The 15,018-nt window shown below is 40.6% G+C and overlaps 1 protein-coding gene across 3 annotated transcripts in view; it reads right to left on the reverse strand.

The window, feature by feature from the left end:
- Dars2 (aspartyl-tRNA synthetase 2, mitochondrial) overlaps positions 1-15,018 on the reverse strand; it is a 31,011-nt gene that overhangs the window by 1,918 nt on the left and 14,075 nt on the right. For all 3 annotated transcript variants that reach the window (XM_034513164.2, XM_034513163.2, XM_076941464.1), the window contains 8 exons: positions 14,524-14,593; positions 12,290-12,469; positions 9,290-9,397; positions 7,831-7,893; positions 4,891-5,043; positions 2,442-2,660; positions 2,141-2,251; positions 933-1,008 (listed from right to left, as the gene is read on the reverse strand). In XM_034513164.2, coding sequence (XP_034369055.1) covers positions 933-1,008; positions 2,141-2,251; positions 2,442-2,660; positions 4,891-5,043; positions 7,831-7,893; positions 9,290-9,397; positions 12,290-12,469; positions 14,524-14,593 — 980 coding nt within the window. The remainder of the gene's footprint in view (positions 1-932; positions 1,009-2,140; positions 2,252-2,441; positions 2,661-4,890; positions 5,044-7,830; positions 7,894-9,289; positions 9,398-12,289; positions 12,470-14,523; positions 14,594-15,018) is intronic.

The following is a 15,018-nucleotide window of genomic DNA, read 5'->3' on the forward strand; positions in this document are numbered from 1 at the left end:
ACAAACAAATGACAGTGGTAGCATGCATGCACAGATTCAGGTCTGATGGGAGTCCCAGTGGGGAAGTGGACATGAGCTCCCACCTCAAACATAGAAACTATCTGCAACTGACACTTGCTTGCAGAGGAAAAAATTAGTTTTCTCTAATTGAGTCTCTGGGTATATTAACAAAACTTAATGGTAGGCCCCATACCCAGCAGTAGATGGCAAACACAAAAGGAACCCAATGGTAATTTTGTAGACTTTTGCTTTGTTTGGGCATCCTTTGTCTTGCTGGTCTTTTGCTTGTATATTATGGTTTCTGAGTTTGTGTTTTTATGTTGTGTGTGTGTGTGTATGTATTTAAATACTGTGGAACTGGAGTTATTGACAGTTATAAACTGCCACGTGGATATTGGATTCTTTTTTTTTTGGTTTTTCGAGACAGGGTTTCTCTGTATAGCCTTGGCTGTCCTGGAACTCACTCTGTAGACCAGGGTGGCCCTGAACTCAGAAATCCGCCTGCCTCTGCCTCCCAAGTGCTGGGATTAAAGGCATGCACCACCACCACCCGGCTGCCACGTGGATATTGGGAATTGAACCTGGGTTTTCTGGGAAAATAGCCAGTGCTCTTAACTGCTGAGCCATATCTTTGGCCCCTAACGTTTTTTTTCCTCCAATTTAAAAATCACCACCACCACCACCGTCATTATTCAGGTTCTCTGCAGGAGTAATAGGCACTTTTTTGTTGTTGTTTTGTTCTTAAGGGTGGGGCTGGTGTAGATCTCACTGTAGTCTTGGCTGACCTAGAATTTGCTACATTGATCAAGCTAGCCTTGAATGCACAGAAATCTGCCTGCTTCTACCTCCCAATCTCTTCCTCTTAAACCGAGAATTTGAATTTAAGACACAGTGCCATGGAATGGTTTAGTGCACAAAAAGACAGACTTTACCTAAGGCAATTCCTCCATGTGGGGGTGCTCCATATTCTAAAGCCTGAAGCAGATGGGAAAGCAATTTCACATCTTCCTGAAATGCAAAACATATGTTATTCGTTTAAGTAGAAACTGAAAGTCCTCTGTCATAATGTAACAATAAGTACTAAGGAGAAAGTGAAGTTCAGGTTAAAAATGACAGGACCTAACCAGTGATAATGCACAGGGGGATGCTCTAAAAAAAGAAAAACAAAACAAAACAAAACAAAAAAACCTTAAGAGGGCTGTAGTTCAATGGAGTAAGACAAGTCACTCCCCTGTCTTCCCAGCACTCTGGAGAAGGCAGCAGGACGATGAGTACCAGCCTAGCTTAAGTTATAAAGAATAACACAAAAACCCCCACACACAAAGGCCTACCTATTTCTTTCTCTTTATACTATCACTCACTGGAAATGACATTTTAGGAGTTTGGTCTCAAGAGCCATCCTTCAGTTCCTGCACTACAGGAGACAGGGTTTTGGTAGTTCAAGCTTGACTCAAATCCACAACCCTACCTCAGCCTCTTTTTTTTTTTTTTTTTTTTTTTTGGTTTTTCGAGACAGGGTTTCTCTGTGTAGCTCTGGCTGTCCTGGAACTCACTCTGTCGACCAGGCTAGCCTCAAACTCAGAAATCCGCCTGTCTCTGCCTCCCAAGTACTGGGATTAAAGGCGTGCGCCACCACCGCCCGGCTACCTCAGCCTCTTGAAAGGTGAAACTTCAGGCTTATGCCACCATGTCTGGCTCTGAGCTTCGTGACTTGGGCATATACCTGCTGCCCCAGTTTCTCATCTTCAAAATGAGAATAATGAGTATCTACTTATAGAAATTACTGTGAAGGTTAAATAACATGCCAGTGTATCTGTGGGTGTGGGGTTTTTTGTTTTTGTATTTGAGTCAGGGTCTTGCTATGTAGCCCCAGGATGGCCTGGAACTCAGGGCAATTCTCATATCTCAACTTTATAACTGTTGGAATTATATGCATGAGCCACCACATTTGGCTGTGTAGCGTATAGTCCCTGGCACACAGTAAGCATTGACAAGCAACTACTATCATTTGCTCTTCCTAGTGCTGCATAAAACATGAAGAGAAGCTGACATTTTGTACCTAGTAAATTCTCCATTTAAAGTAAATGTTTCATAAAACAAAGACGTGGGTAAAAAAGGAAAGATTAGAAGGCATCCATACCTTTAGCAATGTTTCCAGGATGTACCTCTGTAGCTGTGCATCATGAATTCGGACAGAACCACCTCCTATCTCATTGCCATTTAAAACCAAGTCGTAGTGTTGGCCACGAACCTACAAAATCACAGAACTTTTATGTTACAGAAAATTCCTGGCTTTCAATTCTATAGCATCAAGACACTGTAATTAAACATAATTTATTAACAGTAGGCTCAATTTTTATCTGTGGTTCTCCTGAGTAAGTCTGGAAGTTCTTTGTATCTATTTAGATACTTTCTTTTTATTTGGAAGACTGGGTCAGTACCTTTTCTGGCTCAGTATAGAGGAGGTGAATGTCACTGGAGTGAGGAGCAGTGAATGGGTGGTGGGCTGACTCCAGCTCTGTGGGACTCTCTTCCTTGGCAAGGAAGAGTGGAAAGTCAACCACCCAAAGGAAAGAGAACACTGCTGGCTCTCGGAGCACCACTCCTCTCATCTCCAAAAGGTCTGCACACTCTAGCCGTAACTTTCCCAACAGAGAGCACTGCAAACAAAAGATACAAACTCCAAGTTAGCTTCTTGTCAAAGTGGGCGTCAGATGACAACCTAAATTCTGAAGACTGGCCAAGAAGTAGATAAAATACTTTTTCTTAGGAGATGAAGATATGGGGATGATCTGATTGCCAGATAACCACGCATGACCATCAGCCAGGGCTGCCTGTGTGAGCACCTCATATCTCAGTGACCAGGAAAACAGCTCCAGAGCCTTACAGACCAAGCTTGGAGCCTGTTTGTTAACTTACTAATTTCTCTACATTCCATCATAAGTAAATGGGGATAAAATACCTATTTCAATACAGGGCTATTTACTCACTAATTTATTTATTTTTTCCCAAGGCAAAGTTTTTCTGTGTAGCCCTGGCTGTCCCGGAACTTGCTCTGTAGACCAGACTGGCCTTGAACTCGGAGATCCACTTGCTTCTGCCTCCCAAGTGCGAGGATTAAAGGCATGCGCCACCACTGCCTGGTTCATTATTTACTGAGATGAGGTATTGTTTCATTTCCCAGGTTGGTCCTGAGCTACTAAACTCAACCCTGCCTCAACTTCCCGAGAAGCTGGGACCACAGGTTCACATGGCTATGCCCAGAATAAAATTGTAAAGTTAAGTGAGACCAAGTACATAAAATATAGAACCCAACACACAACAATCAGATCTGAAGGCTATCTGACATGCACTTAGAAAATATTGGCTGTTATCAGAGGCAGAATGAATTCTGAGGGCTGGGAGGTAAAAAGCTTGTCATGGAAACATGGGCATCTAAGCTTGGCTTTCCAGCAGTCATGTAAAAGGCAGATGTGTCTGTGACTGAAGCATTTGTGGGCCAGAGATGATGGATCCCTGGACTAACTAGTCTAATTAATCAGAACTCCTGTTCAATACGAAACACTGCTTTAGAACGTAAGGTACAGATCGAGGAAGACTACTCAGTATTAACCTCTGGCCTTCACACAGGCTCTCACATGTGCACACACCCACACACTCATCACACACATACAGAATGGGAATTTAGGAAATAGTAGTAGCTTAGATCTTATTTTTCCACTTACTAGCTATGCTGCTATAAAAAGACTTAACCTCTGCACCTTACTTGTCTTTCTCCTTCCTCCTTCACCTATTTTCCTTCCTCTCACTGATTCTCTCTTGAGACATGGTCTCAGCTATGTGACCTAGGTAGCCTTTCCTCCTTCCTAGGCCTCTTGAGTACTGGGATTACACATATGAACTGGCATGCCCAGTTCTATGAGTTTCTTCTTTAAAGATTTATTTATTTTATATATGTGAGTACACTGTTGCTGTCTTCAGATACACCAGAAGAGGACATCAGATCCCATTACAGATGGTTGTGAGCCACCATGTGATTGCTGGGAATTGAACTCAGGACTTCTCAAAGAGCAGTCAGTGCTCTTCACTGCTGAGCCATCTTGCTAGCCCCAATTCTATGAGATTTAATATTCATGTTTTACTTGTAATGTTTTGTAGATTTCACAAGGACCTTTCAAACTACATCTACTTTCCTGTCTATTCCCTGACAAACGTGATTCCGTTAGTGCATAGCTGCACTTAGCACCTGTAACTGAAAAAGTCCTGCCCTGACTGTACTAGTTGAGGGTAGCAGCCCAGCAGCCCTCCAGTGCTCTGAATTGTCCCTCCATAGTTTTAGGAATGCATTGGGTACAGAGTTTGTAAGTACTAAATTTCTTTCTTTTGCAAACCTTCAAAATATTTTTTTAAATAATTGTATTGATTTCAAAATGAGTCAATTCTAATGTGAATAAGGCTAATTAGTAACCAATGAAGACTCCAGCTTTAAAATTTTCATTTTGTGTGTGTGAGAATACAGTGCATTATAAAGTACTGCAGGCAGTGGTGGCACACGCCTTTAATCCCAGCACTTGGGAGGCAGAGGCAGGCGGATTTCTGAGTTTGAGGCCAGCCTGGTCTACAGAGTGAATTCCAGGACAGCCAGGGCTACACAGAGAAACCCTGTCTCAAAAAACAAAACAAAACAAAAAAATTAAAGCAAGCAAGCAAGCAAGCAAGCAAGCAAGCAGGCAAGCAAGCAAGCAACAAAGTGCTGAAGGCCATTTACACAGTGACTTATACAGAGCAGCCCTGCGTTATGAAGCTCACATTCCATCTTAAATACATAAATAAACAAGGCGAAGAGGCAGCCCTCAGCACAGGCCCATGCACTTAGACAATTTTCCTTACTGCTTTCTCATGTTCCTCAGCAGTCAGTAGCACCATGTCTTCTTCTTGTATCTCCATCAGTCTGGTTAATTCCAGTCTTTCCTCCTCCATTATAAATTTAGCAAATGGTGAACTCCAGTTCTTCTTGGCATTCAGGAATATAGGTAGGACTTCCTGGATAAAGAAAAAGGCTTATTGATATTTTTTTTCAAAAATGAGATGGATTTGTTTTGACAAAGATTTCTTGTTCCAAGCAGAAGGTAACTTACATGACTGTCTTAGTCAGGGTTCCTAGTGCTTCGATGAAACATCATGACCAGAACGGAAGTTGGGGGGGAAAGGGTTTAATTGGCTTACATTCCGTATCACTGTTATCACTGAAGGAAGGCAGGACAGGAACTCAAGAAGGCAGGAGCTGATCTAGAAGCCATGGAGAGGTTTATTGTTTACTGGCTTGCTCCTCATGGCTTGCTCAGCCTGCTTTCTTGTAGAAACGACGACTATGCTGGGCAGTGGTGGCACACACCTTTAGTCCCAGCACTTGGGAGGCAGAGACAGGCGGATTTCTGAGTTCGAGGCCAGCCTGGTCTACAGAGTGAGTTCTAGGACAGCCAGGGCTACACCCTGTCTCATACAAACAAACAAACAAACAAACAAACAAACAAACGACGACTACTGGACCAGAAGTAGCCCTACTCACAATGTGCTGGGCCCTCCCTCACTGATCATTAATTGAGAAAATATCTTAAAGCTGCATCTCAAGGAGGCATTTCCTCAACTGAGGCTACTTCTCTGATGACTATAGCTTGTGTCAAGTTGACATAAAAGCAGGTAGTTCAATGATACTATCGCTTTTTCATCACCAATCCTTTCAAAGTGAGACAAATACAAATTTTTAAAGTTAGTCCTAGGGTGTAGGTCTATAAGCCCAGCTACTCAAAAGACTACAATGGGAGGATAGGAGGCTTGCACTTTCCCGAGACCTGCCTGAACTACAGAGTGAGTTCAAGGCCAGCCCACATAATTTCGTGAGACCCTGTCTAAAATATGGAAAAATAAAAGGAGGCAGAGGATGTGACCGATCAGCGGTTGAGCACTTGCCTACTCGAGGGAGGCCTAGAAACGTCTGTGAACTTTTCTTTGTTTTTACTTCTGGCAGATTGCAAGTGAATGGAATAAGAATGACTAAGATGAGGCCAGTGAGTTTGCTCCACGGTACAGAATTACGGCCTCCCTCTGCATGTATCCTTATTACGCATGTGTGCGCACACACACACACACACACACACACACACACACACACACACACACACTAATCAGAAAATAGGTTTTAAAAATGTAATAATGTGCCCTTGCTTTCTGAATACTGGATATAGATGGGTGCACTATGCCCAGTCTGAAAGAATACTTCTATAGAGAAAAATAGAAAGAAAAGATGGCTCTTTTTATAACTTTATGGACAATTTTTCAGTCTTTTATTTTCTAAAAATTTGCTTTGACACATTTTGAAAATTCCTTCCCTTTTTCTTTCCACCCTGTACTGATGATCAAATCTAGGGCCTTGTCCTTGCTCAGCAAGCACTGCCCGCTGAGAATCACCCCAGTCAGTTTCAGTCTCTCTTTAAAAGGCTGAGACAGAGCTGGGTGGTGGTGGCACACAGCATTAATCCAGCACTCGGGAGGCAGAACTCTGAGTTCAAGTCCAGCCTAGTCTATGTCTGTAGAGGGAGTTCCAGGACAGCCAGGGCACACAGAGAAACCCTGTCTTGAAAATCAATTTAAAAAATTAAAAAGGTGAGATAGGGTCTCCCTGTGACCTTCCCGACCCAGCATCCTGCCCTTGACTTTCCTTCATATTGAAATATCTTTCTCTCTCTTTGAGCTTGAGCTATAAGGCAAGTAGGCTAGTAGTCCATTTAAAAAGGGATTTGAGAGCTGGATGTTACGGTGCATACCTATAAACCCAATGTTCAAGACGAAGGCTTGACAGTCAAGAGCTCAAGGCAGCCTTGGCTACATAAGACCCTGCCTTAAAAAAGCAAATTAACAAATAAACCAAAATTCAAAAGGAACTTAAATATTAATTTTTTTGTACCATAAACTTAAGCATCCCTGCCTGTCCTCATGCTATTCCTGTTATAAATGATACTGTGAGAAGCATGAAGTAGCACCACAGAAGATGCTCACAGAAGAGGAAGACTCATTTTATCTTCTGGTTTTTGTTCTGTGAGACAGAATCTCAGTAATCCAAGCTGCCCTTGAACTCCTGATCCTGCTCTCTGCATGTGAGTGCTGGGATTACAGGAGTGCGCCATCATGCCCTGCTGCCATGATTCTGGGAAAATGGCCAAACTTACATGTTCAGGGACATAAGAATTCCCACATCCTGGTTCTCATTTTAGTGATACCATCTTCTAAGACCAGAACACAAAAATGTGCTGGTCAAAGGTGTACTCATAGTTGTAAAAGCAGACACAGGATGAAGAACCCGTAAGGCCTTTTCACCCTTGTCATGCCACTGCCAAACCTTGACCACCAAGGCACTATTCATTTATTTAATTCTTAAAACTGGATTAAAATTCTTTTGTTCATGTAAAAACAGTATGGTTGAACTTGCAGTATGAAAGTAATTCAACTGTCTAAATTGAAGTCTTTCAGAAAAAATAGATGAACAGCAAAATTATGATCTGAAATACTGACTCTCAAACCTAAGAGTTCACCAGTTAAGGGCAGTTCCCATCATCCTTCATGGCAGCTCACAACCACCTGTAACTCCAGTTCCAGTGGATCCAATGCCTCTCTGGGTCCATGGGTACCAGGCATGCACTTGATACATACATACATGCAGGCAAAACACTCACACAGAGAACATAAAAATAAATCTAAAAAACGGCAAAACCAAACCAAAACTAGATTCCCCGCAATTGATAGTGGAATACAAAACAGAACACTGCTCCTTACCTGACTGAAATGATGAGCTGCAAACTTTCTAATGAACTCAATGTCTTCCTTCCTTAAATACTTCTAATAAAAGAAAATCAAAGTAAACCCATTAATACGGCACCCAGCTTTATGAACAGGTTTATCATGTCAAGTATGATACCAACATATTTGTGTTTTTTCCAGTGAAGAGTGGAATTTAATAAAAATGTGATTTCTTCTTCATAATGATACATGTTCTAAGGCAATGCTATAGCTTGCATTGGACCATTGTTTCCCAATTACATAGTCTCACTGTAGACTGCCATGACTGTTACCAGATGACTGTCATGCAATGCGCAGGATACACACAAAGGTGTGTGAGCTCTATGACTTTCAGATCAAGGGGGTCCAAGAGCTTGAAATCATCTGAATTATTAATTTTCTTAATTATTTAGAGACTGGGTCACACTATGTAGCTCAGGTTCACCTACAACTGATTCTGTAGACCTCAAATTCATAGTGAACTGCTTGCCTTTAACCTTGACTAAAGGCATGTGGCACCACATCCAGCAAGACTAAGTTTTTAGCCACCATTATAAATATATTCAACTGCTTATGTATCCAAATGGGTGTAGTCTTCCTTAGGTATAGTCTTTCTTTTTTTTATTATAAACTTTTTAAGTTAACAAATATGTTTACTGAGCAAGAATGATATATTTTAGAATTATAACATAGTGGGGAAAAAAGCAAATTTCTTAGTGTTTTCAAATTCCTGGCATCTCTTTCAAAACGCTAATTTTAGGACTAGGTTGTTGTCACACACTTTTTTTTGTTGTTGTTGTTGTTGTTTTTGTTTTTTCGAGACAGGGTTTCTCTGTGTAGTCCTGGCTGTCCTAGACTCACTCTGTAGACCAGGCTGGCCTCGAACTTAGAAATCCGCCTGCCTCTGCCTCCCAAGTGCCGGGATTAAAGGCATGCGCCACCACTGCCCAGCTTGTCACACACTTTTAATCTCAGCACTTGGGAGGTTAAGGCAGGAGGACTGTAAGTTCAGGGTCAGCCTGGGCTACATGAGATTCTGTCTAATTAATAGAAATAAATTAAAAACCCATAGTATTTTATCATTAATTATATAATAATTTTAGAGATACTAATAAGACTTTCTATAAAAACCACTAGTTTTCTCTTTCTTTCTTTCTTTCTTTCTTTCTTTCTTTCTTTCTTTCTTTCTTTCTTTTTTTTTTTTTTTTTTGGAGACAGTGTCTTACTATGTAACTCTGGCTGGCCTAGAACTCACCTTGTAAACCAGACTGGCTTGAATTCACACAAATTCACCTGCCTCTGTCTCTCAAGTGCTGTGGTCATAGGTGTGTACCACCATGCCTGACTGAAACAGATTGTTATATTATCCTTTCTCAAGTGTTCATGTGCCATTATTAAATATGTTTCCTTCCAAAATACACATTCTAGAGAAAACACAGAATTGTGCTTCACTTACTGCTCCTTCATGAACACATATTGCTTTGACAGTTCCTTGGGGCTTCGCCAGTGCATCCTGAAGAAATCTGATCTCTGTGTTTCTGAACACATCACTGAGATCCACAATCTATAAAATGAAAAACAAAAAGGAATGACTAAACAATCTCATTTTCACTTCAAAACATTTTACAAACAAGACTATTTTTTTTTTTTTACATTTTTCATGTGTATGTGGTACTGTATTACAGTTGCATTTTGTATATATATATATATAGGCACATACATGGGTGCACACACACATGTACATATAGAGGCTGGAGGCTCATGCCAGTGATCAAGCTCCAATGCTCTTCCACTGTATCTATTGAGACAGGGTCTCTCAAGCAAACCCAGAGCTCTTGATACAGCTAATCTTGCTAGCACACTTCCTCTGTGTCCCTTAGGGGAAACACCCTTAGGGGCCGGAATTACAGGTAGGCCTCATGATTACCTGGCATGTTTATGGACTCTGGGGATCTGAACTCAGGTCCTTATACTTGTGTGGCAAACACTTACCCACTGAGTCCTTCTCTATTCCACAGGTAAGATTTTTTATAATTTTATATACTTACTATTGTGAAAGGGATGTATGCTTATGATGTGTGTATATGTGCGTGAAATAATGCTTTGTGAAGGTCAGAGGACAAGTTGTGAAGTGAGTTCTCTCGTTCCTTCTATACATGGGTTCCATGGGTTGAACTTAGGTCATTACAGAAGTAGAGAAAAAAAAAATATGTGTGTGTTGTAGGGTGGGGTTGTGTGGAGACCAGAGGACAACCTGGGGGAGTTAGTTCTCTCATTCTACCATGTGGAACCTTGGAATCAAAGTCAGGTCATCAGGTTTGCCAGCAATAACCTCTTATCTCCTCAGCCATGTTGCAAGCCCAGAAATAGGATTTTAAAGAAACAACTAGGGCTGGAGAAGTGGTTCAGTAGGTTAAAGTGCTTGCTATGCAAGCATGATGACCTGAGTTCAAATATCCAGCACCCATATAGTGCTGTAAACCGTCCTTTGGGAGGCAGAGACAAGGGGATCTTCAGAGCTTGCTTTAAAGCTTTAAAAAGAAAAAAGAACTACATCTTAGTAATTATCATTTTAAAAAAATATATTCGTAGAGGGTTACTGCTAGTTCAGCATTGGCCTAAGATACCCAAGATTGACTCTAAACAGTCTCAACCAGTAGTCTTTATTATAACTAAGCAAACGAGGAATAGTTGGATATAAGAACGTACTTACAGTAATAATGGTAATAATGGTGGTGCATAACTTTAATCCCAGCACTTGGGAAGCAGAGGCAGGCAGATCTCTGGGTTTGAGGCCAGCCTGGTCTACAGAGTAAGTTTCAGCACAGCCTGAGCTACACAGAGAAAAAACAAAAATCTTGAAAAGCCAAAAATCAAAAGCTGAACAAAAACAAAACAAAACAAAAGAAAAGGAATGTACTTATGATCTTGTGTGGACAGTTCTTCTTTCTAAGAGCTGAGCTAGGTGTGGTAGTTCATGCCAATATTCTCAGTACCTGGCGGCAAACCCAGGAGAGTCACTGTGAGTCTGAGACCCACCTGGGTTACAGAGTAGAACCCTGATTTAAAACAAAAACAGATAATTACTCTGCACAGACCAGGCAGAGTTCAACGTCAAGACTTTGTAGTAAGAAATGAGATTCAGAAATGGCACCAGCATTACAGAGATCAAGGGATGTTACTCCATATGGACAAGTAATGGAGGCTTGGCAATAAAACTGCTGCATAAAAATTCTACTCTTGCTATGTTAGACAGTGATAATCTGAATGTGTTCACATATTTAAGCTTTTTACAGATCAAGAAAAATTGGTAACTCAATCATTTCTCTTCCAAGAGCCACACTGACACAGAAAAACTAAAACTAAAAATTAGCCGGGTGGTGGTGGCACTCACCTTTAATCTCAGCACTTGGGAGGTAGAAGCAGGCGGATTTCTGAGTTCGAGGCCAGCCTGGTCTACAGAGTGAGTTCCAGGACAGCCAGGGCTACACAGAGAAACCCTGTCTCAAAAAAAAAAAAAAAAAAAACCCAATAAATAAATAAAATAAAATAAATAAATAAAACTAAAAATTAGTTTTATTTATTTATTTCAAATAACTATTCATCTCCATAAAATCAGTAATTGGTAAGTACTGTAATAAAACATTAGAGTAAAAATCTTGCTCTTAATTTTTTTTACATTTATTTATTCATTTACATTTATTATTTATTGTGTGTGTGTGTGTGTGTGTGTGTGTTCGTGTGTTCAGAGGACAGCTTTTCAGGAGTCAGTTCTCTCTACCATGCAGGTTCTGGGGAGTAAATGGTAAATGTCAGTCTTGACATAAACACGTATCTTAACTTTACTCTATTTTTGGTTTGTCTTGTTTTTCTTTTCACGAGACAGGGTTTCTCTGTGTAGCCCTGGCTGTCCTGGAACTCACTCTATAGACCAGGCTGGCCTTGAACTCAGAGATCCACTGCCTCTGCCTCCAGAGTCCTGTGAGTAAGGCGCGCCCCACTACCACCTGATGCCTTAATCTTGCTCTTACTGAGTATGACAGTACATACTTGTAACCCTATCAGCTGTGAGGCTGAGGCACAAGGAGCTCAAGTTTGAAGCTGGCAGCTTCCACTGCATAGCAAGCTCCAGTGACCCCTATCTTAACACACACACATACACATACACACACAGACACACAGACACACAGACACACAGACACACACACACACACACACACACACACACACAACTGGCTTTTATTATTTTTTATTATTATTATTATTATTATTATTATTATTATTATTATTATTATTATTATTATTATTTGCTGTAGTTAAGAAACAACTGGGTAACAAGGTAACGGAACAGTGAAAATATTATCCAACCAGTATGTAACACCTGTAATTTTCTTTAAAATACTTGAAAAGATGTCTGAACTACTTGGGAGTCGTCCTTGGAACAAGAAAAAAGTACCTTCATCCCAAAGCGAGTATCTGGCTTATCAGTTCCATAGGTGGCCAATGCTTCAGCAAAAGTCATGGAAGGAAAAGGAATCACTAGAGGGTCTTTATCATCAGGCCAGGAATACTGCAGCAACCCCTCAACTAAACGCTGAATACCAGTCTGGTCTACAAAGGACATCTCTATGTCAATCTGAAACCAAAACAACATGGAAACTAACATGAATAGTCACATTATATATTTCTTGGCTTTTAGTTACCATATAAATAACTGCCCAGAAACAACACATGGTAGAGAGTACAAATATTATTATACTTTGTTTTTATGTTGATGACTGCTATAGCCTAACATATGCCAACTTATTTATAACTATCTTGTGGCTGAAGGCTCAGAGAAGTAACTGACTTGCTTGCATACTGCAATCAGTAAGTAGTTAGGCTACATCTGATCCTGGTCTTTATGATTCCAAACTTGTGGTTTTGTCATTTAATCACATTGATTAATGCTACCTTAACAAAGCCAAATAAGGGTTTTGATAAATCTGTAGATTAAATATATACATTAAATATCAGTATATAGACTTATTTTTCTTTAAAGTTAGCACTGTCCTTTTAAAAAATATTTTGTATGTATGAGTGTGTTGCCTGCATGTACACATATATACTTGGTGCTCATGAAGGCCAGAAGACAGTTTTTGGTTCCCTGGGACTGAAGTTACAGCTGGCTGTGAGCTGCACTGTAGGTGAGAGGAACTGACCCCAGGCCCCCTGGAAGCCCAGCCAGTGCTCTTAGCTAAGGAGCCATCTCTTCAGGCCCCACTCTGACCTGTTTTTGGAGTAATGACTCTTCTATTAACTTTATTTATTTTTATTTTTTGGTTTTTTGAGACAGGGTTTCTCTGTGTAGCCCTGGCTGTCCTGGAACTCACTCTGTAGACCAGGCTGGCCTCAAACTCAGAAATCCACCTGTCTCTGCCTCCCAAATGCTGTGATTAAAGGCATGCGCCACCACTGACCAGCTTAACTTTATTTTTTGTTGTTTTTGTTTGTTTGCTTGCTTTTTGAGACAATGTTTCTCTGTGTAGCCTGGCTGTCCTGGAACTTGCTTTGTAGACCAGGTGGCCTTAAACTCAGATATCCATCTGCTTCTGCCTTCTGAGTGCTGGGATTAAAGACATGCACACCAGGGCCAGCTTTAACTTTCTTTTGTATTTGTTACTCTGTTCGTGTATGTCTACTGTGGGTGTGCGTACAAGTGTTCCACAGCACACATATGGAGGTCAAAAGATATCTGGGTCAGTTCTCTCCTTCGCCTTATATGGGTTCTGGGACCCAAACTCAAGCTTCAGGTTTGCACAGCAAGTGCCTTTACCTGCTGAGCCTCTTCATTGGTCCCTGGAATACTGAATTTTGATGGATAAGATTTGTTTTAAGGACTTTATCATATCATAAACTGGAGATGTCCGGCACATCTTAGTTGATGACCACACCCCTTAAATAGATTAAAACTACTTTGAGGTTCCATCTCTCCCCAGGCAGAATGCCAAGAAAACAAAGGACTGGGATGGACAGATGGTCCAGTGGTCAAGAACACTTTCTACTCTTGCAGAGGACCTAGGTTCAATTTCCAGCACCGACATGGCAGAGTCCTCACACAACTATGTTTATTGCTGTGCTAAGCACAACAGCTAAGGAACAGAAACAGCCTAGATAGTCATTAATCCATGAATGGATAAAGAAAATGTGTTATACATATACAATGAAATTTTATTGAGCCATAAAGAGAAATAAGATCATGATGTTTGTAGGAAAATGGAACTGGAAATTATGTTCAGTGAAGTATCCTAGGTGCAGAGAAACAAGTACTCTATGCTTTCTCTTATACAGTAGATTCTAAATTTTAATTTTTATATGTGCATATATATATATACATGTTTAGGTATAAGTCAGGGAACTATAAGAGGAGAAAGAAGAGACCTTAAGGGAAAGGAATAAAAAGCAGGTAGGATGCATGTGATATAAAAGTGGAAGGAGTGGGAGGAAGCAGACCCATGAAGAGGCAGGGGGATGGAAAGGAGTGAGGGCAGCAGCTCAACAAAATGAAGTGTGTCTGAAAATGAGACTCAGAGACCCATTGCCTTTTATGTTCATTTCTAAAAACTTGTAAAGTTACTGTCCCGGTATTGAAACATCCTGAGTTACAGCAACATAAATTTGTAAGAGCCTCATAATATAATACTCAGGTACCTGAGTAAACTCTGGCTGTCTATCTGGTCTTGAGCCTTCATCTCGATAACACCGGGCGACCTGAAAATACCTAGAATAGAAAGCTAGAGTTAACCTAGTCTTCATTTTAAATGATCCAAACATTTTCCCTAAAGTGTTGGCAGTACAGGCTATGAAACACACTATTAATGATCCTTAAGAGAAACTTTCCTTTTTCATTTTATTTGTGGTGCTGAGGCTCAAACCCAGGCCCTTGTGCATGCTAGGCAAGGACTCCACTATAAAGCTGTTTTCTAGCCTCAGAAACTTGATTATGCTCAAATCTAGTCAAAATGTAGATGACCCATGAGAAGCTATATTTTATATATTTTATAGATGGCTTTCCAAATATAGTACCTTTGGATACTCAGACATTAGACAGGCATATCCCTGTCTCTTTAGTGTGCCCTTTTTCTAAAAATTTTTTTAATTTATTTTTATTTTTAAAGATTTACTGTAGCTGTCTTCAGATACACC

Source organism: Arvicanthis niloticus, chromosome 10 (assembly GCF_011762505.2).
Source record: "Arvicanthis niloticus isolate mArvNil1 chromosome 10, mArvNil1.pat.X, whole genome shotgun sequence".
Lineage (NCBI taxonomy): Eukaryota > Metazoa > Chordata > Mammalia > Rodentia > Muridae > Arvicanthis > Arvicanthis niloticus.